Genomic DNA, 27076 nt, shown 5'->3' with positions numbered 1-27076 from the left:
AGCAGCATTTGAAAGGAGAAGGTCCTTCACTTAGGTAGGTAGTCTTGGGGATTCTGACATCCAAGCTGAACGGAGGAAGAAATCACACTCTGGAAAAGTGATAGCAACCAGCCTGCTATTCCTAAATTATTAAAGGATTTTATATTGGAAGGGATAAAGGCTGCCTAATGTTCATGTTTGTATTTATCAGACCGCAGAACTCCAGACAGTTACAGCACATTACTCTGGCTCTCTACAAAAAGGCAGCCAGCTGAAGGGTCGGTTCTTCTAGTCAAGTCTCGGGCCATAACGAGAAGGAATCTGTAGCCAGCTGGGGAAGAAGATTGTGTTTTTAACAGAACAGCCGCGATGTAACACTACTGCTTTCAGCATAGCAATGAACCCAAGAATAGTATTCCGAAGAAACTCAGCTTTGGATCCCACCAGTTTTTCTGCTCAGTCTCTTCCAAATCACCTCCTCATTGTAGCTACTGTTCCACGTGGCTTTCGTCCACACAGGTCCCACATAGCCCAACTGATGGTCTAAATAGATCATGGGTCCCCTTGTCCAGCTTTTGCCAGTAGGATACAGCATATACCCATCTGTTCTGCTTATGGTAATGCAAGGCAATGGGAGGGGGCACTACTATGAAACGGAAAGGAGTTCCCACTGCAAGATTCAAGGGTACACCTGCCAAGATCAAGACCTCCAGAAGACAGAATGGGCAACAGGTGCCTGCCACCTACTAAAGGCAAGGTTTTTAAGAGGGGGGAATAAGACCAGTATTTCCAGAAATATACAAAACAGGGTACAGCATGAAAATTGCACACTTGCTGAAGAAGGGGAGAAGCCACACGTGGCATGGAGAGAGCAGAGAAAGCGTCCTCTACTAAAAGAGGCCAAGGACGCTGCAGTACAGTGAGGTTGACTCATGCCACCTTCAATGCCTGAGAAAGGCTACAATGGCGCACCCCTAGAAAGGCTTCTGGGAAAGGAAGAGCTGCCCCACACCACATTAATACCACTGATTAGGACAAACCCAAAATAAGACAGCAGCAAGCTTTCCAAAACCCTTCACCAGCTCTGAAGAACTCCAAAGATTGTCCACTTGCTGTGGCTAGTAATTCAAGAAGGCAATTGCATAGCTTTGGGGTTTTGTTTTGGACCAACATGCCTACCTATGACTCCTCCCAAATGTGCACCTTTCCCTCTCCCGCCCCCAACACACACACTCCAACATACACACTATACCTCTCCCCCTTCCTCCCTCACCCTTACACCTCTCTTAAAGCAGCTTGCAATGCAGAGAAAACACACACACGAACACATACTACACACATAATATAGGTGGGTAGCCATGTTGGTCTGCAGTAGAACAGCAGGATTTGAATCCAGTGGCACCTCAGAGACCAACAAGATTTTCCGGGTGTAAGCTTTCCAGGGTCAGAGCTCCCTTCTTCAGACAACAAGAGAAGAAGGGAGCTCTGACCCTGGAAAGCTTATACCCTGAAAATCCTGTTGGTCTCTAAGATGCCACTGGACTCAAATCCTGCTATACTACATACACATTCCATGTACATACTACATAAGGGAGCTTGGACACTCAAAAGTTCATACCCAGGTGGTGGCTGGACATCTCCCAGAAGTACAACTGATCTCCAAGCCACAGAGATCAGCTCCCCTGGAGAAAAGGGCTACTTTGGAGGGTGGGCCCTATGGAATTATACCATGCTGATGTCATTTCCCTTCCCAAACCCTGATTTTTCCAGGCTTCACCCCCCAAATCACCAGGAATTTCCCTACTTGGAGCTGGCAAGCCTACCTGGAAATGTAGTTGGTCTAGTACACACACACTATATACTACGTGCATATATACATATTTAAGTGTGTGTGTGTGTATAGAGAGAGATACACACAGAGACAGCATGTACATACCATACATATTCATACTACATATACAGAGGGGCGCTTGGTCCCCGGGAGGAAGAGACTGGCGAGAGGGTGGAAGGAAGCCGAGGGGAGGGGGCGCCGCTTTCCGGAAGGAGACTGGCAGGACAACCTTGGCAGCCGGCACTGAGGGGAGGGGGGCCTTCAAGGGGCGCTCCTACCTGGCTCCCGGCGGTCCCTGCCTCTTCGCCGCCCCCTTTCCGGCGAGGGCAGGAGGGGAAGAGGCAAGACGGCAGCCCGGCCCGGCCGGCCACCCACCCGCGGCTCCTCGCCTCCGCTTCGCCCGCCGGCGCTGCGAATCAGCTGACCGGCTCCACCAGCTGCCGCGCCTCCCGCCGCAAGGGTCGCAAAAGGCTCACGCGGCGCTTGACGGCAACAGCTCCCGCCCACCGAGGGAGGGAGGGAGGCGGCTCGCTCCCGTGGTCATGGCAACAGGAGGCGGCGGAGAGCGCGCGCGCGACGCTTTGGGCAGGTGCTGGGGCGGGGCAGACGAAGGTGGGAGGGGCGCAGACACATTTGTCTCTGCCTGTATCGTGTATGATTTCTAGAAACGTATACGCAACGATAATAGAATGCATACTGCACATGAAGGGTGTGTGTACACACATACATACACACATATATATGTGTATGTATATGCTTGTGTATATATGCATATGTGTAAAATAGTAGAGTCCAGTAGCACCTTTAAGACTAACCAACTTTAATGTAGCATAAACTTTCGAGAGCCACAGGTCTCTTCGTCAGATGCATGGAAGAAAGCAGTGGTTCTTGAAAGCTTATGCTACAATAAATTTGGTTAATCTTAAAGGTGCTATTGGACTCTACTATTTTGCAACTACAGACTAACGTGGATAACTTCTCAGGATCTATGTTTATGTCTGTGATCTCTCTCTCTCTCTCTCTCTCTCTCTCTCTCTCTCTCTCTCTCTCTCTCTCTCTCTCTCTCACACACACACACACACACACACACACACACACACACACAAAAATTTAACATATATGTGTAGGGATTTGTGTGTGTGTGTGTTTATCTGCAGGATTTGAGTCTAGGTGTCAGGAATGGAACTTCCAAAAGCTCATGACCTGAAAATCTTGTTGGTCTCTAAAGTGCCACTGGACCCAAACCCTGTTCTACTGCAGACTGACATGGCTAACTACCTGAAACGAATATTTATGTTATTTATAATCCACTTTTCTAAATGAGACGTACACACACTTTATTAATAATACCGTGGTGTCTCTAAAGCTGTCTATATTGACTGTGAGTGTAGGCATGCACATTATGCTAGATGTGGATGAATATATATGTATATAGAGACACAACAGTCATAGACACACAGGTATGGTGGGTATACTGTTGTATGTATGGTTGATATAAAGGGATTACTTGTAATGAATACACATTTAATTTGTGTAAAAAATCATATATCGGCTTATGGAGTGGTTGCAGACAATGAAAAGACAAGGCAGACAGCTAGAGCGAAAGTGAAGAAAGACTTCTGACAAATATGACAAGGCATGTGCTAGAGCACATTTATAACCATTCTTTGTGGAAGTTCTACCAACGAAGAAACAATATTCCTCTGTCAACAAGGTGTATTGGCTAGAGTGTCAGTCTAGAACCTAGGAGACCCAGGTTCAAATCCCCACTCTGCCACGGAACCTTATTGAGTGACCCTGGGCCTAGCCTACTTCATAGCGTTGTTGTGAGGATTCATTGGAAGAGGGGAGAACTATATAAGATGATTTGGGTCCCCACTGGAGAGAAAGGTGGGATATAAATGAAGTAAAAAAAATTAAAAATCAAAAATCTGCACAATGTAGGTCTGTGGAGCTCTTCTGGGTGCTCAGAGTCCTATTAGGTTCCACCATACAAGAGAATGTGGACAGCTCTGTAGTTCTCTTAGCAGTTGACAGATAAAATCTCTTACATCCTTTCCAGCTTGGACTCTACATTAGCTGTGATAGGATTGGATGGTCCCAGGGTGCCAATTTGTCCAGTTGAGTGGGATATATTTTAGCTTGTCCAATCTGAGGATGTGGACAGGATTCTTGGAAGTTTGAGATCTACCATGGGAGAGTGATGGGTCGAGTGACATATAGCAAGCTTCATGGCGGGGGGGGGGGGGTCAACCTGGGCCTCCTAGACCCTGTTCTGACACTTTTTACAGCTACATCAAGTTGGCTCCACACCTTTGCACGCAGAAGGTTCCAGGTTCATGCCACAACTTATCTAGTTAAAAGGATAAGGTAGGAGATGATGTAAAAGACCACCATGCGAGACCCTGGTGAACTGCTACCAGTCAGACTGACCCTTGATGGACCAGTGGTTTGGGTCCGTAAAAGGCAGTGTCGTGTATGCAAGAAGGAGGTGGTGTTTCCCACAGGTCCTGTCCTATGCTAACTTTTGAAATTACGGGAAATTTAAATTTTAAAGGATACAAATCTGTGTAAGGTTGATATGCACACATGAATGTGAAAACACACTTCCTGAACTGTAGAAAAAGTGTTTTGGTCATAAACATCATAATTCTGTATTGTTTTGGGAAAATATCTTTATCCGTAAAATAAAAAAGGAAACGAGCAATGTATCTGAAGTGGATTTTTATAATGTGGGATAAGAAGATAGCTTCATGGTCCAGGTGTGACAACAAACCGTGAGCCTGGGAGGGAGGGTCTCAGGCACGTCTTCCAGAGAGGTGGATTAGAATATTTTTCAGTGCTTAAATGTTTTCAGTGCGTAAATGATATTGACATATGTTCTAATGTTATACTTCTTTGAATATCTGTATAGGTAAATATTTATTTTTACCATAGGCGAAGGACCAGCAATAAATTCTCAAGTCACACCTTGCCTGAGACCCAGGAAAGCATGCCTATAGCTCCACCTTGGCAACATCAAGGATTTTATGTGACATTTTTTGTGATGTTTGTTGGTGTTCCCAGTTAGTATAACGCTGTCTGGAATCCGAGTATATATTACGTATTTTCTGTAAATGGTTAGAGAATATCTTTCGGTATTATTGTAACGATCATTCAACAACCAATACTGAATGTTCTTTAAGTTATTTTGTGCCCAAAAATAAAGCAAATGAGTGATTTCTATTCAAGTATTCATTACATTCTTTTCTGTTTTCTTTTTTAAACTCAGTTCATTAACTGTAGAGAAAAAACTTAGCTATCAACTTAAAGGAGGTCAATAAAATTTCTTCTGCGTTATTCAGTGTGTTACCCTTTTAATGCAGCTTAAATATTAAATAAATATTAAATAGTCCTAACTGGACATTCCCCAATTTGATTCTGCCAAGAAAGCATCCAGTTTCAATAGGTAGAGACTCCTTTATACCAGAAAGAGGCAAGAGAGATGCTAGGAGTATCACATCCAAAATTTATTTTTATTAAGCTATTGAAATCATTTATTAGCTGCCTTTCTATCTTACAGGAACTCAAGGTAGATTACAATATAAATAAAATAACAATAATAAAATGATGGTTGTTGTGGGTTTTCCGGGCTGTATTGCCGTGGTCTTGGCATTGTAGTTCCTGACGTTTCGCCAGCAGCTGTGGCCAGCCACAGCTGCTAGCCACAGCTGCTGGCGAAACGTCAGGAACTACAATGCCAAGACCACGGCAATACAGCCCGGAAAACCCACAACAACCATCGTTCTCCGGCCGTGAAAGCCTTCGACAATACAATAATAAAATGAATAAAAACATAAGTTTAAAAACACAGTTTAGGACTACCAATGAACATAACACATGGAATGGATCTTTGTAGTCTGAAGACCAATTGTTATTCTGGGAGATCACCAGGCCCTATCTGGAAGTTGGTAACTTGAACTGGAAGGTCAATATTTGCCAGTTCCCTGCTCTCTCTGCAATTCCTCACAATTCCTGGAAAAGTGTGTGTGTGGGGGGGGGGGGGGGAGTTAGACCCTGGAGTTTGGGAGGGTTTGGAGCTCAGCAGGGTATGATGCCCCAGAGGCGAGCCCCCCAGCAGCCATTTCCTCCAGGGGATTTGTTCTCTATCGTCTGGAGATTAGTCATAATTCCGGGAGATCTCCTGCTACCACCTGGAAGTTGGCAACCATTGCTGCTTTATGACAGCCCGACCCTCTGCTTGATTACTCAAAAGTCTCATCCTGTTGAATTCAAAACAAAACATCCTTAGACACACATCCCACGTATCCAATGACCGCAGAGGCTCTGAATCTCTGCACCGTGGGAAAAAAACTGGCCGATCACTCCACAGACAAGGGAAGAGATGTGCGGCGTTACTTAGTTGCCCCAAACTAAAATGGCTGACACGGCTTCTCCGTTTTCCTAATCTACCTATTACCCAGAGCCAAGACATCTAATAACCCCCTCGCCCAAGCTACAGAGGGCCGCCACCAACCCCGCCCTTCGTGTGGGAGAAGGTCAAAATGGTGAAGTTACTACTAAGCTGATTTCCCTTTTTTCCTGAAGCTTGCCCTATACCAAGATGGCGGTCGCGGAATGCCCGGCAAGAGCCTCCGCCTACCGTGGACCTGACTCTAACTTCCGTAAACAGAGATGCTGGCGCTAGAGAGACCGCCCTCCTGGCCAATGCCGCTCTTTTTAAATCGGAAGTTGAGTCTTCGTGCCGCTCTAGCCGCTGGCGTTTTGTTTGTCCGGGAGTGAACCTGAATGACTTTCTCTCGGGCGAGGGTTTCCTGGGAGGAGGCATGAGGGGAAAGGCGCCTGCGCGGGAGGCGGCTGCGGTGCATGCTGGGCGCGCCCCCTTCTTCCCGCGGTGACGGTGCACATCTCGGTCCGTCGGCTCGTCTGGGACGCTGCGGAGCCCGCCCGCTTGCCTGCCTGCCTGCCGCTGCCGGGATGGTCGGCGTGAAGGTGATCGCCAACGACGCGGAGTTCCAGAGCGAGCTGAGCGCGGCCTGCTCCCGCCTGGTGGTGGCCAAGTTCACGATGAGGGGGTGAGTGAGGGAAGCAGGCGGGCGAGGGCCAGCCCCGGGCGGAGGGTGACCCGCAGTCCTTCCTCCAAGAAGCCGCAGAGCCTTCGCTCTCATAAAACGCAGCAGCCCGTAAGACCGTACAGAGGAGCCTTGCTGGGTATAGGAAACCCCTGAGTAAGACATGAAAGCAACAGTCCTCTCTAGCTCCCCCCCACCAGAAATGTATATTCAGAGATAGACTGCCTCCAGCTGTGGAGGTTCCATTGAGTGATTTAAATGTTCTCCCTGAAGCGACCCAAAGCAAAAAAAAAAAGCCCTTCCTCTAAGATAGTTTATTTTTTATTTAATTATTATTACATTTCTAACCCGCCCTTCCCACAAGCGGGCTCAGGGCGAGGTGCAGCAGTTATAAAAAAATACAGTACAAATATTAAAAACAATTCATAAAACAACAGTTCATCATAAAATCAACAAACAGATAATAGCTGTCCCAAGATGGGGCCAGTTCCAGATTCCTGCCCATCAGCATACAGGGGGAGGGAAGCGGACAGATAATGTACTGCAACCCATACATGGGTCAGCTAATGAATGGGCGCTACATAGCCCCGTGCTGTACCCATACGTTGGGCAGCCAGCTGGTGGACGCTGTATAACCCCACACTTAGTGGGAGGCTGGTGGGAGGCTCCATGAGGATCTCATGCTCAGTTCAGGTGGGTAGCCCTGTCTGTCTGCAGTAGAATTTATGTTATTTATGTCATTGATAGTCCACCATTCTGACTGAGACTCGAGGCGGATTACACGGCGCAAAATTAGTACAGTCAATATTGAAGACGTTTCCATAAACAATGCTATAGGGTCAATAAATACAAGTTGACAAAGACGCAGCATTAGCAAGAATCCAATACAGAGGTAAAGAGATGCTGAAACGGAGCACAAAGAATTCTCGGACTGACATTAGACAACGTAGAACTACCCAGTAGGGTCATACTTGAAACACAGGTAACACATAAAAGCACATACTTAAAGTGATAGATAGGATGTAAGTTAACATAGCGGTGAAGTCTGTGGTCCCTAACTCATTAGCGAAGCATCTGAGACCCCCCCTCCCTACAATACAGCCGTCCTATTTGAGTAAAAAAAACAAACAGTTTTGAATAATTCATTTTTGCATTGTTTGCAGAAGGACAGGAGTGTGAGGGCTTTCCTGACCTCAGGCAGGCCGTTCCACAGGGTAGGGGCCACCACAGAGAATGCCCATATACAAGCTGCTGTTGGTTTCACCCATGTGCAGGGTGGCAGGATTTAAGTAAAGCGGCACCTTAGAGACCAACAAGATTTTCAAGGTGTAAGTTTTAGAGAGTCAGTCCTCCCTTCTTCAGATATGAGACTACCCTCAGGGGAGTCATCACGTTCAGCCATATGGAGTGGAAATCTATCAGCCACATCTGTCTAAAGAAGGGAGCATTGACTCTTGAAAGCTTACACTCTGGAAATCTTATTGGTCTCTAAGGTGCCACTGGACTCAAAATCCTTCCTCTAGGAAGCGCCTTCTCCCTTTTCTCCTCACAACAACTCTGTGAGGTAGGGTTGCCAGCTCTGGGTTGGGGAATCCCTGGAGATTTTTTAGGGGCAGGAAGGAGCCTGGAGAAGGGAGGAAGCTCAGTGGGGTATAATGTGGTAGAGTCCGCTCTCCAAAGCAGCCATTTCCTCCAAGGGAATTGATCTCCATCTTCTGGAGATCAGTTATAATTCTGGGAGATCTCCTGGACCCATGTGGGGATTGACAACCCTACTGTGAGGAAGAAGAGGGAGGGAGGGAGTGGCTGGACCAAAGTCACCTTGTTAGCTTCGGAGCTGAGCAGGGATTTGAAATCCGGTCTACCCAGTTCTTACGCGACTCTGTTCCTACTATACCCCGTGTGTTCTATAATTTGTTATGCTTTTCAGTGTGCTATTTCTCAGAGGAACTTGGGTTGGGTGTCCATTTTTGTTACCTTCATGATAGTCTTGTAAGGTTGAGAGAGAGAGAGACTGGATCAAGGTCAGCCAGTGTGTTTCACGTGGGCAGCCATGTTGGTCTGCAGTAAATTCAAGTCCAATAGCACCATAAAAATCAACAAAATGTGCAGGGTATATGCTTTTGAGATTCAGAGCTCTCTTCATGAGATACAAGTAGCAATGGATTCCCATAGCCCTTATATCCCAGTAAGAGGCTTTTAGGTAGGTAGTCCTGTTGGTCTGCAGTAGAACAGCAGGATTGGAGTCCAGTGGTACCTTAGAGACCAACAAGATTTTCAGGGCTTAAGCTTACAGGAGCCAAAGCTCCCTTTATCAGATATAAGGATCTGAAGAAGGGAGCTTGTATCAGAAGAAGGGAGTTCAGACTCTTGAAAGCTTAAACCCTGAAAATCTTGTTGGTCTCTCAGATGTCACTGGACTCATATCCAGTGAGTTTTGTGGCTGAATGGGGATTTGAACCGGCATCTATATAATCCTGATGGAAAAATTGCATCATGATAGCTCTGTGAAAAGAGGATTATCTTCCTTGCTTTTTAAGGTGGGGTGAGCAGAACCATACATACCATTTCAAGCATGGTCATGCGCAGGCTTTATTTTGAACGGAATAATAATAATGCTTGCAATTTTATTCTTGATCCCTGTTTAAACAATTGCTAGTATAAAATCTGCCCTCTTCTTCTACCACTGCATACTGAATAGTATATTCATCCAGCGGTCTCCTATGGCTCTCGTATCCCTTTCCTGAGTAGGCATTACTGTTTGAGACCTGTCAGTGTGTATGTGAACTTATAAATTCCAGAGAGGTAACTGTGTTACTCAGTTACAGGGGGGGAAATGTCTTATAGCGCCTTAAAAGATTGAAGGCTTATACCACAATCAGTGGTTTACAGATTAGACCCCATTTACATCTGGTACATGAAAAGTATTATGTTGGAATGGGGAAGGTGTATGTGCATTAAAAGTGTTTTCACACTGCACATGTGGGCAGAGGGGAAAATGTAAACAATGGGGTCAAAATATTACAAAATTGAAGAGGCATAGCGTGAGACATTGCCTTTTGGCCTTACTGCTAAGTATGTATCTGAAGTACTGGGCTCCAGGCCCAAAAAGCTCCTGTCACAACTTCTTAAAAGACTGTAAAAGTTCTTTATGTTTTTAAGAAGTTGATTCCAGGTGAGTAGCCATGTTAGTCTGTAGCAATAGAACAAAATACCTATTTGATGAAGTGGGTGTTAAGGAAAAATTTCTTAAAGGTACTCTGCGTTCAGATTATATTTCCCAACAGCCATCACCCACAAGTAATCAAGACGCCAAACAGTGATCCATAAAGAATTAATTAGCTTTATTTACAATAAAACCCAGATGCTATGCCATATTCCAACATATGCATAAAAAATCAGCATAACAGAGAATCTTACATACTTTCCAAAGTTAACTGTGTACAGAAAGGAGATAAAATTGTTATACAAAACTAGAAACACACAATTCTTCAGGAGACATGGCACAAAACAGGCCTGATTGACAAGATTACTCTCATGTCTGGTGCCACAAAGGAATCTTGGGTGTCTTCCTGAGAGGGTGCTTATTCAAGTCCAAACAAAGTCAAAACAAGAGAGATAAAATCAAAAAGAGCCCAGTAGCACCTTTAAGATTAACCAACTTTATTGTAGCATAAAGTTGCATCTGACGAAGAGAGCTGTGATTCTCGAAAGCTTATGCTACAATAAAGTTGGTTAGTTTTAAAGGTGCTATTGGACTCTTTTTGATTTTGCTACTACAGACTAACATGGCTAACTCCTCTGGAGAAGAGAGATACTGTCCTTGCAATAGGGCTTTCTAACCTTACTTAACCACAGTGTCAGAAGAAATATGCTGACAAGAAAAAACTTTTGCCTTCTGTGTTACAGGTCAACTCCAACAAATGCTCATACATAGGTCTTTTAGAATAGGGGTCATAGAAATTCCCTAACAGTGGCCTTTAGACTCATGAAAATTTTCTTGGAAAATTGTATTGGTCTTTATGGTACCCCTGGACTAGAATTAAGACATTAAGATTCCTGACTCTAAGGCACATTACTTTTCACTTAAAACTGAGCTGCTTTTACCATGTCTTGCAATTTGGCCTCTCTGCAGACTAGATGGAGATCTGTGAAACTGAATGGGAGTTATATTTGTTGTTTATATAAGTCATAACTATGTAGAAGAGTATGGGTGGTTATATTGTCCATAACTATGTAGAAGAGTATGGGTGGTGAGATAACGTTCTGTCTCTCTCTCTTCAAGAGTACTTATTTGTGCAATGTATAATTAACTGAAGGAATTTCTTGCCGCATGCTATGGCGATGGCCACTGCATTGAATACCTTTAGAATATTTCTCCCATCCTCCCTGGATTTATCTATCAGTGGTTATTAGCGATGTTGGAGCTGAGTACCTCTGAACATGTCTGCTGTGGAGCTAAAGTGGCTGAGGGCTGTTGCCATCATGCTCTGCTCGTGTGGGTTGTCCACTGTTGGAAAAAGAACGGTGGGTGCTGTGGACCTTTGGGTCTGATCCAGAAGGGCTCGTCTTACGATCCATCCTTGGTCAGTTGTCTGTCCCATCTCAATGAGTTTCTCCTTTGTCCATACAACATATTGGACTAAAAACTGCCTACATAGCTTGTAATAAATGTTTTCCGGTATTTTATTCATTTATGTGAAGGGGAAGGGGGATGAGTCTTATATAGGTAAGACAAAAGGGCTCTCCTGCTGTCGCAGAGAGCCAGCATGGTGTATTGGTGACAGTGTCATCCTCGCATCTAGAAGGCCTGGGTTTGGATCCCCCACTCTGCCAATCACAATCTGGGCCAATCACAAGCTCTCACTCAGTCATACCTACCTCACAAGGTTATTGTGAGGATACAGTGAGGAATGTTGTAAGCCATTTGGGGCCCCCACTGCGGGAGGGAAGTGGGGTGTAAATGAATTGAATAATAATAAACAGTGTTTTTCAGCCAGATATTTCAAATAGGGAAACTTCTGCTGCTTGTAGACTGTCAACCTGTTTCTGTACAAAGTTGGCCTTAGCCAGCTTCCTACAGATCTAGAGGATAAGCTCAGGTCAAGGCACGCTGAGTCAGGTGCAGCTCCTTAGCTGAGCGGGTAGAGAAGCTCAGCCCTTAGTAGAATGGACTCCCTGGGAGAAAATAGTAATCTCTCTCCAGTTTTCATTTTGTAACGTGCCCATGAAACTGGGATTTGTGCACAAAATGTGGCAGTCTGCTTGTTTAATGCACCATCTGCCAGTATGCTTCTGGGTTCGATTCAGGGTGCCATTAAAACCGTTCTTGGTCTGGGATCCATATTCTTGAAGGACTGCCTTCCCATTTATCAATCTGCTTTGTGCTCCTTTATGACTGTAAATGAGGAATAACTGTCTGTAGAGCAACTGCACTCCTTCGGCCATGTCTTGTTGGTTGTCCCTTCATGGCAGCAGGTGAGGTCAGCCTCAGACAGTTCACTTTACTGTGGTGGTCACATTTTGACAAGCATGCATCTCATTAGCTCAGTGCATTCTCAGCACACTGCACAGTGCAGGTACCTCACTCGTCACATGTTGACGAGTGAGCACCACATAATTTCCTCCACTGCAACTAAATTTTGAAATGTTACCATAGACTGAATTGCTGTTCAATCAATTTTGCATATAGACAATCGGGGTAAGGAAAATGAGAACAACTTGCCCCGTAAATCCATGACTGTCTAGGTTCATGTCTCTTTGATTCAATTTCAACTTTCTGTCCTGGGCTGTCTCATTCTCCTTGGGTTCTTCTGTATCTACCCTATATACAGCATCTTCTGTATCTACCCTGTATCTTCCCTATATATAGCATTTAGTAATGGTGACTCTTCCTTTAGTAACAAAACTCACACCCTAGACTCTCTTGTCTGGTTTCATTCATACACTGTGACTAATCACCACGCTTCCTGCTTGGAATATGCTCTTTCATCATTGTAAGGGAGGGATAGTTTGTCAAAGGATATGTATTTGGAAAGTCACAAATGCAGAAAATCTCGCAACTGTGCTAATCTTCTTTGGGTTGTACTTGTGGCAGTGAAGCCTGTGGTCCAGTTTAAAAGTCATGCTGGACTCTGAGCTCCTCTCCTTCCTTCTCCTTGGAGGATCTCCACACAGATTCTAGAAGTATGATGACTGAACCGGGCATGATATGTTGAGCAGCTATGATGTCATATATTCTTCGCCTGCTCAAGGAATTAAACCAGTTGCAGTCCACCTTCTAGGAAGGAAAGGGAAGTTGTCAGTCAGCTAGGATCAAAACCAGGGTAGCGATGAGAATGCTCATCTAGGACACCGGTTCAGATCTCCACTCTACCAAAATCAAAAAGAGTCCAGTAGCACCTTTAAGACTAACCAATTTTATTGTAGCATAAGCTTTCGAGAATCACAGTTCTCTTCGTCAGATGCATCTGACGAAGAGATGCATCTGATGAAGAGAACTGTGATTCTCGAAAGCTTATGCTACAATAAAATTGGTTAGACTTAAAGGTGCTACTGGACTCTTTTTGATTTTGCTACTACAGACAAACACGGCTAACTCCTCTGGATCTATGACCACTCTACCAAGAAGCTCATTGACTGAGGGTAGGCTAGTCATTTAGCTAGGCTAGGCTGAATGACTAGCCCTACCTTACAAGGCTATTGTGAGGAAAAAATATGTCTGTTTTGGGTCCCCTGTTGGAGAGAAAAGTGAGTTTACATATCTCTACATAAATAAAGCCAGTTAAGCTATCATCCTTCAGTACCTCCTGAGGCAGTGAATTCCACAAGTTAATTACTCCGTAAGTGAAGAAAGGCTTCCTTTTGTCTGTCCTTGCCTCCCTGGCAACCTCTTGAATATTATTTAACAAATGCTTATATTTGCATAAGTTTCTTAGCGATGTATAACAAATGGTAATAGCTTGTAAGTTAATTTCATTGCTTCATAATGTAACTCAAGTTTATTTTAAGTCCCTCTTTGACAATTATTTTAATTTAATATTCAAAACGTGGCCTTATGTGATCCCCCCTTTAATCTGTACAGCACTGTATTGCCGGGTTATTCCACATAAATAAGTTTCCCTTCTTCTCACACAGAGAGATTTGATCTTTTCCATGGTATGTTCAGCCAGTGTAGGGGGTCTGATTCTCAGGCAATGGAGCAAAGCATCATCAAAGCTATGATCAGATTCCGTTCAGATTCTTAATTAGCCTCAATTATTAATGCTCGCTGATTTGCCATCATGACTGTGCCTTATCACTTTGGTTGCACCCTATTGAACAAATTAATTTGACCTAGCTTTCTGTAGAAACAAAACCTTATCTTACAACTGATTGTCTATGGGCATCTCTGATATGTGTCTTAATCTACTTAGGTATTTTTGCCAAACATAGCTGAGTTAGTATTTCAAGATAACAACAACAACAACATTTGATTTATATACCGCCCTTCAGGATGACTTAACACCCACTCAGAGCGGTTTACAAAGTATGTTATTATTATCCCCACAAAAAAACCCTGTGAGGTGGGAGGGGCTTAGAGAGCCCTGAGAGAGCTGTGACTAGCCCAAAGTCACCCAGCTGGCTTCAAGTGGAGGAGTGGGGAATCAAACCTGGCTCTCCAGATTAGAGTCCCGCGCTCTTAACCACTACACCAAACTGGCTCTCAGATAATAATGTTCCTACTTTATAACCTCCACATCTAGCTACTATCCATGAACAGTTAACAACGAAACAAAAGCAGAGTTCTGCTTTTGTTCTGAGGCAGGGAGAATGTCAAATTGATTGAAAGGTTGTGGGGGAAGACGGGTAGCAGTGGCTATCCAGGTTCATAGATGACTCTTTGAAGGGGGGGGGGGGTCCTCTAATACTTAAGGTCACTTACAATGCCATCCTGTGCAGAGTTACTCCAGTCTAAGTCAATTGACTTTAATGGAATTACGCTGGAGCATCTCTGCACAGGGTAAGATCCAGGTCCAGTAGCACCTTAAAGACCAACTAAATTTCCAGGGTATGAGCTTTTTGAGAGTCAGTTTCCTTTGAAAGCTCATACCCTGCCAATCTAGTTCGTCTTTAAGGTGCTACTAGACCCGAATCTTGCTGTTCTACGACAGACCAGCACAGCTACCACCTGAAACTATCTACCTAGGGTTGCGCGGTTAGAGTGCCTATCCACTCTGACTCCTCTTTCACTTTCCTCTTTCTCAGGGCCAAGCTACACATGACGAATGACACTTGAACAGCAAGTGTATTTCTCCCTGCTCACTTGCCCTCCACTCAATCCACTTGCTGTTCAAGTGTCATTCGTCATGTGTAGCTTGGCCCTCAGTCATCCATAGCAGTGCCTTTTAAGTCAAAATAGTATCATCTAATTCTATTCCAGTAATAACTAATTTGCTTTTTGTGTGTGTGTTTATATCCTCATTGCTCCTTGTGAAATTAATATACTGGTTTCACTTTTCTTACTCCTTGTTATTGGTAGAAATAGCTATTTATATCCCCCCCCCCACACCAGTAAGAAAAGGAGTTGGGATTCTGCTTTATTTAACAAGGGCTTTCATATGGTTCTGTTCACTTGGGACAAATTGGGCGTGGCAAGGGAGCTCCATATATTTATGTAGAGTCTTGCAGTTGGAAGGGACCTCAGAGACCATTGATTGCGTTGGTTGTCTCATGTGATCCTCCCTGAGTCTCAGCAAGCAAGTTGGGTTATAAATAAAGTACATAAAAATAAAATAAAATGGATAGATGTTTGTCCAACCTCTGCTTGTAAACCTCCAGTGAGGGAGAGCCCTTGCCTGGGTGCTTGGTTCCATTACCAACCTGGGCTTGCTATTGGAAAGTTTCTCCTAGTGGTTCAGCCCAAATCTGCCTCCTGTAACTTGAGCTTGTTTGATCTAGTCCTCTGGAGCAGAGAACAAGTCTTTGCCTGCTTCCATATGGCAGCCTTTCAGATCTTTGAAGAGCGTGATCATGTCTCCCTTCAACCTGGAGAAAGGAACTTTAAACATACCCATTTCCTTCAGTCTTTCCTCCTAGGACATAAACCTGCGCTTTACTCCTGAGTGGGGCGGGGTATCTTTACAGAAAATGACATGCATATGTGAGGGTAACTGAACCTTGTCTGCTGCCCCCTGGTCCTCACTGCCTTCTGTTGTTGGAAACTTTTTTCCCTATAGCTTGTCTCACTTGCAGCATCAGAGGTAAGGTGGGGGACAGATTTAGCTCCTTTTTCTGACTCTATGGGAAAGTACATGAAAACAGTCCATACGGATTCCTCATCCCATCTTGTTTTGCTCTTTGCATTCAGGAGAGCCAGTTCTAAGACTGAAAGCAGCTCTGTGTGCTTTCTTTACTGAATGGTTAAAATACCAGATATTGAATGACAGTGAAGGTTTGACAGTGAGCTGTCACTGGGGCCAAGGTTCCACAGATAGGATCTCTTCTCCCCCCTCCCCCTCTCAGACCCCTCAGATCTCCAGAAACTGGAGATCAAGTATCGGAGGTAAGATCTTCTCTCTTGCATAGGCCTGTTGAGGCGGAAGTGGTGGGAATTCATTTTCTCCTTCCTGTGTGAGTGTGCCGTCGAGTCACAGCTGACTTACGGTGACCCTGTAGGGTTTCAAGGCATGAGACGTTCAGAGGTGACTTGTCATTGCCTTCCTCTGAACAGAAACCCTGGCCTGACTTGGTGGTCTCCCATCCAGATACTGATGTGGGCCGACCCTGCTTAGCTTCCGAGATCTGATGAGATTGGGCTACTTGGACCATCCAGGTCAAGGCGTGCCCCACCCTCCTGCCTCTCCCTAAAGTTTAGAAACCAAGAGCATGAGTCAGAGGAGCTGGGTGAAGGGTTGCTGCTGACAACCTCTAATGACTCGCTAGTAAGTCAAACCCAAATTTGTGGCTCTGTGATTGGGGAAGTGCTGGAAGCACTTCAGTATGGGCCTCACAAATAGCTGAAGGCATGGTGTTAACATAAGTGCGTGCGCAAACTGGCCAGGGATATGTGTATGGCGGTGAGGGTGGAGGTTATGAACAATTGTTACAGCTGTATTCGCCTTATGGGCTTGTGTTTGTAACGAGCGAAAAAGTGATCTGTTATACTCCCAAGGCGGCAGTGTGCTTTAATAAGCAAGGAGTGTTGCATCACCAGGCAGCTGAAGTGTACTGAAGGCTTGGGTAGTGTTATTTCGGAAAACAATTCTGCTCCCATGGCTTTCAAGTTGTGTCTAGTCCCAGAGCCCTATAGAGAAGTGTTTAAAAAAAAAATTACCGAAGGTTCTATTCCTGAACTTCTAAGATGATAAATATTGTTTTCTAGTAAGGTCAGAGATCCCTGTTGGATTCCAGTATAGAAACGTCCAGTTTCAAAGGCTCCGCTGGTGATACCTCATCATGCATCTTACTGAGCAAAAATATTCACTTGCGTGCCTTCTCTTTCTGAAGCTAGATGTTGTGCCAAACGCGGGGATCCTTCCAAAAGCACTTGTCACTTAGCTCCTTCCTCTGTCAGATTGAGTTAGCTAAACGTGACACCTTTATACCGCACATTTTCCTGCTTATACGAGTAAAAGTCAATGAACTGGCACAGGGAGACCAGCAATAAGGTGGCATCGCGTAACACGATTTAATTGCCTAAAATGTCTTGAGGGGAAGAAGAGAAGGGGGCAACACACAGTTGTTTGGAACTCTGTGAATGGCACATGGATTCATGTGAGCCCTGTAATGCCTTCTACCGGTCTAAGTTAAGTGAATCTCAAGGTCTGCTCCTATTACTGAAGTGGTAATTATAGGCTGTTCTCCTTTCCCACCCCTGACAGATGCGGCCCATGTTTAAGGATAGCTCCTGCTTTCAACGCTCTGAGCAATAAATATCCCCAGGCAACCTTTTTGGAAGTCGACGTACATCAGTGCCAGGTAAGCAGTGGTGGTTCTTCCCGATGTGGTTGCATGCAAATAAACAAAATCCAGCTTGAGCAAGTATTGGTGGATTTAGCTGCTAATATTTTCCCTTATTTGAAATATATTTATTGGGAAACCCATTGAGTCTAACTGCCATGTTACATAGGACTTAGCTGACGCTCACAGTGTTGACTTTCAAATCTCTATATGGCTTGTGATTAGCATTCCTGAAAGACTGCCTAATCCCATATGAAACTGGTTCCGGGATTGGGGGGAGAGCTCTGGGCAGAGAGTGCTCAGAGCCCCCCCCTCCCTGCCCACTACTAGGCTCCCCTTCTCGCCTTCCCATCCATATGCCCCCACTTCGGTGTGCATCCTTCCTTTGTCCACTCACCAGATTTCCCATCACCTGCAGTCACAGCTGCCCACACTGCCTGCATGTCCCTTCCCTGATGGTGCAGGGGGTGGGTGCAGCTAGGAGTGCCACTGCTAGGAATGCTGGTGCTTTGTGCATCACTCGCATGCCCTTCTCTAGCAGCACTTGGTAGCGTATGCAGCCAGGAGCAAAAGTGACAAAACCCTCACAAGCAGGCGGTGGAAGGGTGTGAGTGCAAGCATGAGAGGAGATGCGTGAGGAGGGAGTCAGCAGCCGTGGGGCCCACCAGAAGCTGTGGTCCCTGGCAGCTGCCCCACCACATTTCATATGGCATTCCCTCAGTGATCCCTCCTTGTTCTATGTTTTAATTACTGTTTTTATGTATGTATTTTAGTTCTGGTTTTAATTGTTTTTTATGGTTTGATTTGATAATGCTTGTTTTAATTGTTAGCTACCTTGGTGGCCCTGATGGGGCAGGTATGCAGAGAAAATTTTTGTAAACGAATAATACTTTTGCCGCCAAAAGCCAAAATTAGCTTATACCAAGCAAATAGTTTTATGATTTGAGCTGGGTAAACTGTTATGCTGCTTCGATTGCTTTGAACAATTAGTATAGTTAGCTGAGATTGCTGTTTTTAGCATGGATAAATACTGTGTCCACCTAGGAAAGAAAATTTTATCTATGATAGCAGTTGTGCATTATCTCTTCAACACAACTAAAATGTTCTGAGTGTATGAGCATTAGTTAGCTATGGTCCATGTTCAGGGTCCATTCCAAATCTTTAAACGAAGAAATCAAAATCTGAATATACTTTGTTTTCTGATTTAGGTATATACAGCCACCCTTACACTGAACTTATTTCTCTGTATTGTGGCTACAGTGAAACAGCTTTAAAACGTTGGCATCTCCCTTTTGTTGTTACTGCAGGGTTGGGTATCTGTAGTTGTCATAGTGTGGCTAGCTTGTCTTTACTGCTTTTGACTGCCAGGTGGCTCCTTCTCAACTGATTCCACCATTGACTTCAGTCTGACCACTGTGTGACCTGTATGGGGTACGTTGGCTAGAGAGCTAGGCTGGCGAGATGCAGATTTAAATCCTCATGTGATCGTGAATCAATAGTTTTCTTTTACCCTATATTGATTGTAAGAATAAAGCTGGATAACCCTGCCCAGGCAGTTTGGGTGGCTGGTACCATTTTTTCCGCTCTTGATTTTTGTGCATGAACTTGACCCTGTCAGGAGCCTACCTTCCCTGTCCTGCAGATGCCAGAAGGAGACGTGATCAGTTTGCTGATGTAATGGGTTATGATGACCCAGGTTAAGTTCACCCACACCCTCTCTCACCTGCTCACCTCACATGGCTTGCAAAATCATCCGGACTGTCCTAATTCAGTCGGCTTCTCAGTAGCTCCAACCCCTACTTGTTATACAATGCCCAAAAATTCTTGTGTCCTTTCTCAGCTGTCTCCTTGATGCCAACTTATATTAGATATTCAGTTCAGTTTATTGTTATTACGATCTAGGATCAGAATTTGCATCAGCATATACAATAATATATAACAAATACCATTGATAACATGTCTAAGATATTAGATTTTGGTTAGCCAGTCTTGTTTGCCTTGAACTTGTATATCTGTCTGGCCCAGTCAATACATTTGTCTTGCTAAAAGACTTTTAAATAATTATTCAGAATTACGGTCAGCATTTAATCATACAAGCGATACCATACAGCTTGTATTATCAAATAAAAAAACATGTAGTAAGTTACTCTGTTCCTTTCTTACTGCCCCAAGGTATTCTGCTTGGAGAGAGAAGCACAGAAGGAATCATATCCGTATTCTCGATAAGATATTTGAAACATTCAATTAAAGTAGTTTAGATGCAGGTACATTGCTTCTCATGCCAGCTTGCAGTTTTTATGCTATTCGGTTTTAAAGTGAAGTTAGTAAAAAGGTAATGTGTTGATACAGTTCTGTATTAGCTCTTGACTGCGCGAATGTGTGCGGGCTTATTATACAAGCTACTTGCCTTATATGAAGTACTTTCAGTCTACTTGCACATCGGTTTGCCAGCAATCCTCTGCTGCAGAGTATGTTATTCTGGCAATGGGCATCTTTGTTCTCTGGTCAACACTTATTTCGACCCTTGAGTCTAGGGTGGTAACTAAGCCATATCAAACAGTAGTATCAGAATTATATTGAGCATCTCTTTCTGAGAGACGCACAACATTCAGAGCAGCATCCAGTGTGTCTTTCCTATAAACATCTGCCTTCGGAAACACATGTGGTTTTGGCTATCAGGTTTTCATAGCAAGTGCTGCATTTCCATATGGGGTACCGTTCTCTTTTGTGTATATCCTGTGAAGCAGCCAGTGATCTGCTTAACTGCTTTATTTATTATCGCTTTCAAGGTTTTGATAATTCATAGTTTAAATGCCAATATGTAGGCACTGGCAGTCTTCTCTCTCCATAGGATCAATGTTCATGTTATGTCTTAATGAAAACCAAAATAACTTTTGGGGATTTGACCAGATGTGTTGTAATTACTAATGTTTACACCAATGACTTGAGATGTGTAGCATCCTTACTTTGAAATCTGGACTACAGTGTTAACTTTAGGCCTTTTTTTTTAACACATGCTAGGGAACAGCAGCAACGAATAATATATCAGCCACCCCGACATTTCTTTTCTTCCGGAACAAAGTGCGAATTGACCAGTATCAAGGTGCTGATGCAGTGGGACTAGAAGAGAAAATCAAACAGCATCTAGAGAACGACCCTGGAAACAACGAGGATACTGATATTCCAAAAGGATATGTATGCACCTTTTATTTGGAAATTATTCTAATGAATTATACTTGTGCTGTATTGCAAACCTCTGCTCCAGGGATCGAGTAGGGTTGGCATGACCGTAGGTCAGATATTGACAGCTGATTATCTATTTGACTGCAGTCAGCTATTCCATGAAGTCAAGAATTGTCACTGTGCAAGTTGTAGCTTAATTCTTTTGTTTCCTTCTGGTGTTGTTCTTAGCGGGGGCTGCTTGACCCTCCCGCCCTACAGTAGTCAGGGACAAGCTCAGCAAAGTTTCTTCTTTTGGGCATCTACTAGAACTGCAGAAATCTCCAAATGGGAGTCCAAAGAGTCATCAGTGGTAAAAGTCACCAACCAACAGGGATCACTGATCCAAAAAATAATTAAGATTATTACGATTTTTTTTAAAGTTAACTTTGAAATATTAAAATTACCTATTTCGTCTTTTGGAATCAGGAGAACTACCAGACTAGTTGTTTTTCTTTTTTCGTTCTGATAAACCTTTAGAAACAGTTGATCTTTCAGTTGAACAAATCTGTTTTTGACTGGTCGAATGCCCGGTCCTAGAATCCAAAGAACTGGGGATGGGATTTTCAATGCATTCATGGGAGCTGATTTATGAACTTCCCCTTCCTACTGCAGTCTAGTTTGCTTTCCAGAAAGCCATTCCAGAAAGTTAGGTGCCCTCCGGAGCACCCCCTGATGTAGCAGCAGAAGTTCCAGAAGAAATGAAAAATGGAGCGAGTCTTAAAGCATGTGTGGGGACAGCTGAGCCACATTAATTATAGTAGATATTAGTATAGTATAGTAGATAGTAATATAGTATCAAGTAGTAGTATAACAGTACAGTATAGTAGATCTTGGGCCACATTAATATAGTACTGCACCATGTGTACCCAAGCATTATTTTGGTTGTATTTGGTTGTTGTGGGTTTTCCGGGCTGTATTGCCGTGGTCTTGGCATTGTAGTTCCTGACGTTTCGCCAGCAGCTGTGGCTGGCATCTTCAGAGGTGTAGCACCAAAAGACAGAGATCTCTCTGAGAGATCTCTGAGAGATCTCTGTCTTTTGGTGCTACACCTCTGAAGATGCCAGCCACAGCTGCTGGCGAAAACGTCAGGAACTACAATGCCAAGACCACGGCAATATAGCCCGGAAAACCCACAACAACCATCGTTCTCTGGCCGTGAAAGCCTTTGACAATACATTGGTTGTATTTCATTGAACATGCATTGATTTATTTATTTAAGTACTGGGGAAGTGCAATGTGTAGTGAGCTGGACCAAGAGAGGGAAGACAAGGAAGTCCTATTCTGTGAACAATGCTGACAGTACCTTGGATCCCCTCCCCCCATCCTTGAGAGACTTGAGTGTGGGTTTTGTGTGCAGCATAATGAGGTGGCACAATGGGCTCTGTAGATAATGTGTGGATTACACTTCTCAAAACATTCTCTTATGTGTGAACATCTCACTGTAAACAGAAAACTAGCACAGTAGGTACAGAACTGGCCCAGAATTTTTGCAAGTTGTCTTTCTGCAAAGCATTCTTAATGAGGAAAAATGTTCCCACTGCATCCTCGCCATGCACAGTCTTCAGTGGAGCAGCCCCCTCTGCCACCTGATTCCACTGCATGTATAGACCCAGCCTAAGTTAAGGAATTGTTGAAATATAAATAGGAATGGATACTGAACATCTGTTTATGACTGCTGTGTTTCTTGTGCATGTGGCAAACTGACAGCTCGACAACAACTCTTGTTTGTTGTCAAAGGAAAATACAAGGATTGAGGCCGGCTGTGTGTATTTCCACAAGAGAAATGACTCAGGAAAAGCATTCAGTTACCCCAGGCTCTGTTAACGTTCAGTTGCACTCTACCACTCTGTGCAACTAAGCACGGAGCCTTCCGCTGACAAAGGAAAGCTCCACATATTTAGCTAAGCAGTGTGGTAGGACAGAGCCCAGCTAACACAAGTTGTAGGACGTTGAAGGCACAACAACTTGGAATATGCTGAATTCCATTAGCGGGTCTGGTCTCTGGCATGTGTCCCATCTAGGAGTATCATCCTTATGGAATTCCTTGGCAAACTTAGAGAATCAAGGCCACAATTCAGCAGTTGCCCAAAGCCCTGGGAACATGTTCAGAGTCAAAAGAGTTTATTGTCTATAGCCATAGGCCGTCACAATTCACCAAACATTGACTAATAAACAATTAAGTCCCTTATCACAGTTTATATAGGTTACTAAAAAAATTAATTAAAACAATACAGTATGCACTAAAAATCAATTAAAACAATACAGTATGCTGAAACATGTTCTGTAATTTGTACCAGTCCCCTGTACCCCAAGTTTTTCTCCATTTCTGTAAAACTTAAATAGCAAGATTATGTTCAATCAGCATAAATCCTGCTCTTTTTCAGGCTCACAAATCCCAAATCGCATACACCTAATCAAGCCAGAAGAGATCCTCATCACAGATTTCTCCCGACACATTTGATTTGATCCATACTGCCTTCAGATGTAACACTGATAAGGAAGATGATTTGCACAAGAGATGAACAGCAGGAGCATAGAAGCATATGCCCCATTCACAGCCTCAGCTAGCTAGACAGCCCTGCGTTGGCATCTGGCCCCTAAAACTATCTTTGGGGAAGTAGGGAGGCGGAGAATTTCTCAGCACTTTCATGACAAACAGTGTTCTAAGTTTTGAGTTGGGCTGAAAGTCACGACGACTGGCTGTTGGCAAAAACGGCTGACCACGTTTTCCGCATTCAAGCCTTACCTTCAGGCTCCTGAACGGTGCAGATCAAAGCCTTGCCTGACAGCTGAAGTAACAAACACATGTAAATGAGACCCTTAATGTGACAAAACACTCAACTGGAGCTGTCAATTTCATGACAGCTTTTGAGCAACGCTTGGCTTAATGTTCCTGCTTTAAAAGGGGTCCATTTGTTCTCCCTTTCCAAAATATTAATAAAACCTTTGACAGCGCTCAGTACTTAATATTTCAGTAAAGTGTCAAGGCCACCGATAGTTCTGTGTAAGCCTGAATGGCTCACGTTCCATTTCTGTGGTGTCGTGAAGGTTTGTGTTCCTTATTAGCAAATCCAATCCATTAGACTTTGCTGGGGAAACAGCTTTGCAGAAGCCTAAAATTATTTTAAATACGAAAAACAAAACCATGTCTCTTTTGAGATGCAAAGTGCTTTAAATTCACCGCTAAATAGACACTGGCCCTGTCCTGCAAATACAACCTAGTTTACCTTTCCAGCTGAATTTTTCTTATGCAAATCACCACCACACCACCACGAATATTGTATATGAGTCTGTTTTCACCATATCACCATGAATACCATTTGAATTTGCACCAGTTCAGATTTACAAATCTTGTCTCTACTATTGTGTTCACTTATCTAGTGTGAATGTAAATAGTAACGCTAATTAAGTTAGGGTTACATATAATGTGGCAGCTTTAACTTATGTAGAGAAACCAACTCTGCCTATACAGAAACACTTAAAACATGCCTTGGCTAAGTGGAGAGTTTCAGAATTAAGTCTTTTCTCTAGGTTTGTTTGTTTGTTTGTTTGTTTGTTGGGCATTTATACCGTGCTGTTTTCCTCATTGGGGACCCAAAACAGCTTACAAAAATACTACAATACAATTTAGACAAATAGGATTTAAATGAAAGCAAAGAAGAATATGTTGTGTACTCAAGCTGGCTAAAGCAGCCGATGATCTGATCTCAGGAAACTTTCTTATATAGGTTGCCATCAGGCCTGGAGAAAAATGTAACAGCTGTTAGCTGAAAGCTATACTGGTGACTATTTCTTATAACTAGTAGACGTTGGCTGAGCTGCCACTAATCTCCCTTACTTCTAAAAAGTAGGGTCTTCTTATACAGATGTACATTTTCTAGAATTTTTTTGATACCATAAAAAAACAAAAGTTTGGGGAAATTTTAAATTTATTCATTTACTTATTTATTTTATACTCAGCCATTGTTTCCAGTGGGGACTGGAAGCTGCTTACATCATTTCTCTCTCTTCCATTTTATCTTCACAACAATGCTATGAGGTCAGCTAGACTTGAGAGAGTGTGACTGGCCCAAGGTCACCCAGCACACGTCTATGGCAGAGAGGGAGATGTGAACCTTGCTTTCCCAGATCTAATGAGATATGAGAAGGTTCTTCTTCACGAGGTGATCTTTCGCTCTGAGAATTTGTCTCCCCCCCCCACCACCACTTAATTAGGGCGGGATAAGATGCGCTCCCTTCCTTAGAGTTGAAGGAACCTTCATGGAAAGCCCAATGGTACTTTTCTTGATTTTAATTTGAAGCAGGGTGATGCAAGTTCTATCTGGTGTTCAGGTCATTCATGTAGGTGAGACATCACTTGATGTTGTAGTTCCTCAAGTGGTCAACATGCATGTGTGAACATGTCCTCGATAATTTGTGCAAACTGAAGAAGCCTGGGCTGGGGAAGAAGCCAGTAGAGAATTTTTACTGTAAGAAAGTAAGGCCCATGTTCCAAGCATCTAAGCTTCTCCGGTGAAAGTGGTGTCAGGTTTTTGGTTGTGGGAAGCAAATAAGTTTCTGCAATGTCCTGTCTCTTCCATGATCACGCTTTTATGCATTTTCACCTGAATCCTGAAAAAGGACTAAATTGTAAAGAAGTTTGGATGGAGAACAAGTAGTGGTGATGGTGAAGGGCTTGCCAGTCATTATGTGAAACCTGGGCTTTGCTCTCTGATCTTTGGTATGCTACTGCTCGAGTGCATCATGCCTGCATATGCAGCCCAGCTACTAAATCTGTCCCACTATCTGTTCTTTTCAGATGGATTTGATGCCGTTCGTCAACAAAGCTGGCTGCGAATGCCTTAATGAAAGTGATGAACACGGGTTTGATAACTGTTTACGTAAAGACTCCTCTTTCTTGGAATCAGACTGTGATGAGCAGGTATTTGACTTCCAAGGAATGTTTCATTTGTTCTTCTAAGGGGCAGAGGCTATGTAACAAAGGGAGAGAAGAACCCTTCCATTTATGCATTTTAACAGTTCAGTCCTATGTGGAGTTACTACTGTTTAAGCCTGTCGATTTCAGTAGGCTTAGACTGGAGTAATACTGTACAGTATCGCACCAGTAGGCACCTATGTCTACATGAATTGGGCTTAGTCCAAATTATAGCCAGTAGAATGAAGCTGGGAGAGTGACATTTTCCCCTCTCCTACTGCAGTGATCTGATGAGTCCTCTTGAAATTCTGCTCCTGGGAGGCCAAGAGACCCCCCCCCCCAAATTCAAGCCCCAATGCACTCACCCTGTCTCTCTAACAGCAGCTGTCTCTCCCTGAAAGCCAGAGCTGGGAGCCCCCCTCTCCCCTGGTCTTTTCCTCTTGTAACAAATTTGGAGCTCCAGTCCACACTTGGAAGGAAGACCTGCCTATCAAGCTAAATTGGGCTTAGATTGGGGTTTCCAGGGCAACAGCAGGAGTTCAGACAATCCCTGCCCGAGTTGCCATGGGACTTGATTGCAGGTGCCAGACTGTCTGGCTTGACGAACAGCAACAGAGGAGGCTTGCAACCACCTGTTCATTTAGAATGAGGCCTCACGAACAGATTGTTCGCGAACAGCAAATTGGGCTGTTCGTGGGGTTTTTTAGTTCGTATTGCTGTTCGTGCCCATCTCTAGTTACGAACCTCTGCTCTAGTTGCTGCACTGGTTCTTGATAGGCTCCGAGGTCTGCTTGTCACCACCCATAAACGAGCACTGCATTTCAAACCAGAACGAGATTGTGGAATAATATTTTTTGTAGATGCATTTGAAATTTCTCTCACAGCTATTTTTTCCCTCCACAGCTGCTTATTACAGTAGCTTTTAACCAGCCTGTCAAGCTTTATTCTATGAAATTTCACGGGCCTGATAATGGTGAGTAAAAATAATGTTCTCAGAGCCGAGTTGTTTCTTCATGTGACCCACTTAAAATATTTTTAGTGCCATCATGGTTTTGATAATACGTGAAGCACAAGCTGCAGGCTCATTGCTTGTCGCCCTTCTCCTTGTTTCTTCTT

General features: G+C 43.8%; 2 protein-coding genes across 4 annotated transcripts in view; one reads left to right on the top strand and one right to left on the bottom strand.

The window, feature by feature from the left end:
- The window catches only part of WDR7 (WD repeat domain 7), a 252690-nt gene extending 250527 nt beyond the window's left edge, over positions 1 to 2163 (bottom strand). For both annotated transcript variants that reach the window (XM_054986975.1, XM_054986974.1), the window contains exon 1: positions 2089 to 2163. The gene's annotated coding sequence lies outside the window, so the exon portion shown is untranslated. The remainder of the gene's footprint in view (positions 1 to 2088) is intronic.
- A 4454-nt stretch (positions 2164 to 6617) lies between these two features.
- The window catches only part of TXNL1 (thioredoxin like 1), a 33804-nt gene continuing 13345 nt past the window's right edge, over positions 6618 to 27076 (top strand). Inside the window, exons 1-5 of one of the 2 annotated variants that reach the window (XM_054987302.1) lie at positions 6618 to 6885; positions 17745 to 17841; positions 20845 to 21018; positions 25844 to 25966; positions 26864 to 26933. In XM_054987302.1, coding sequence (XP_054843277.1) covers positions 6677 to 6885; positions 17745 to 17841; positions 20845 to 21018; positions 25844 to 25966; positions 26864 to 26933 — 673 coding nt within the window. In that variant the 5' untranslated portion in view covers positions 6618 to 6676. The remainder of the gene's footprint in view (positions 6886 to 17744; positions 17842 to 20844; positions 21019 to 25843; positions 25967 to 26863; positions 26934 to 27076) is intronic. The other variant, XM_054987301.1, reaches the window with a different exon arrangement.

Source organism: Eublepharis macularius, chromosome 8 (genome assembly GCF_028583425.1).
Source record: "Eublepharis macularius isolate TG4126 chromosome 8, MPM_Emac_v1.0, whole genome shotgun sequence".
NCBI classification, from domain to species: Eukaryota; Metazoa; Chordata; class Lepidosauria; order Squamata; family Eublepharidae; genus Eublepharis; species Eublepharis macularius.
The sequence above is the reverse complement of the archived record's forward strand: the minus strand, read 5'-3'. Positions and strand labels throughout refer to the sequence as shown.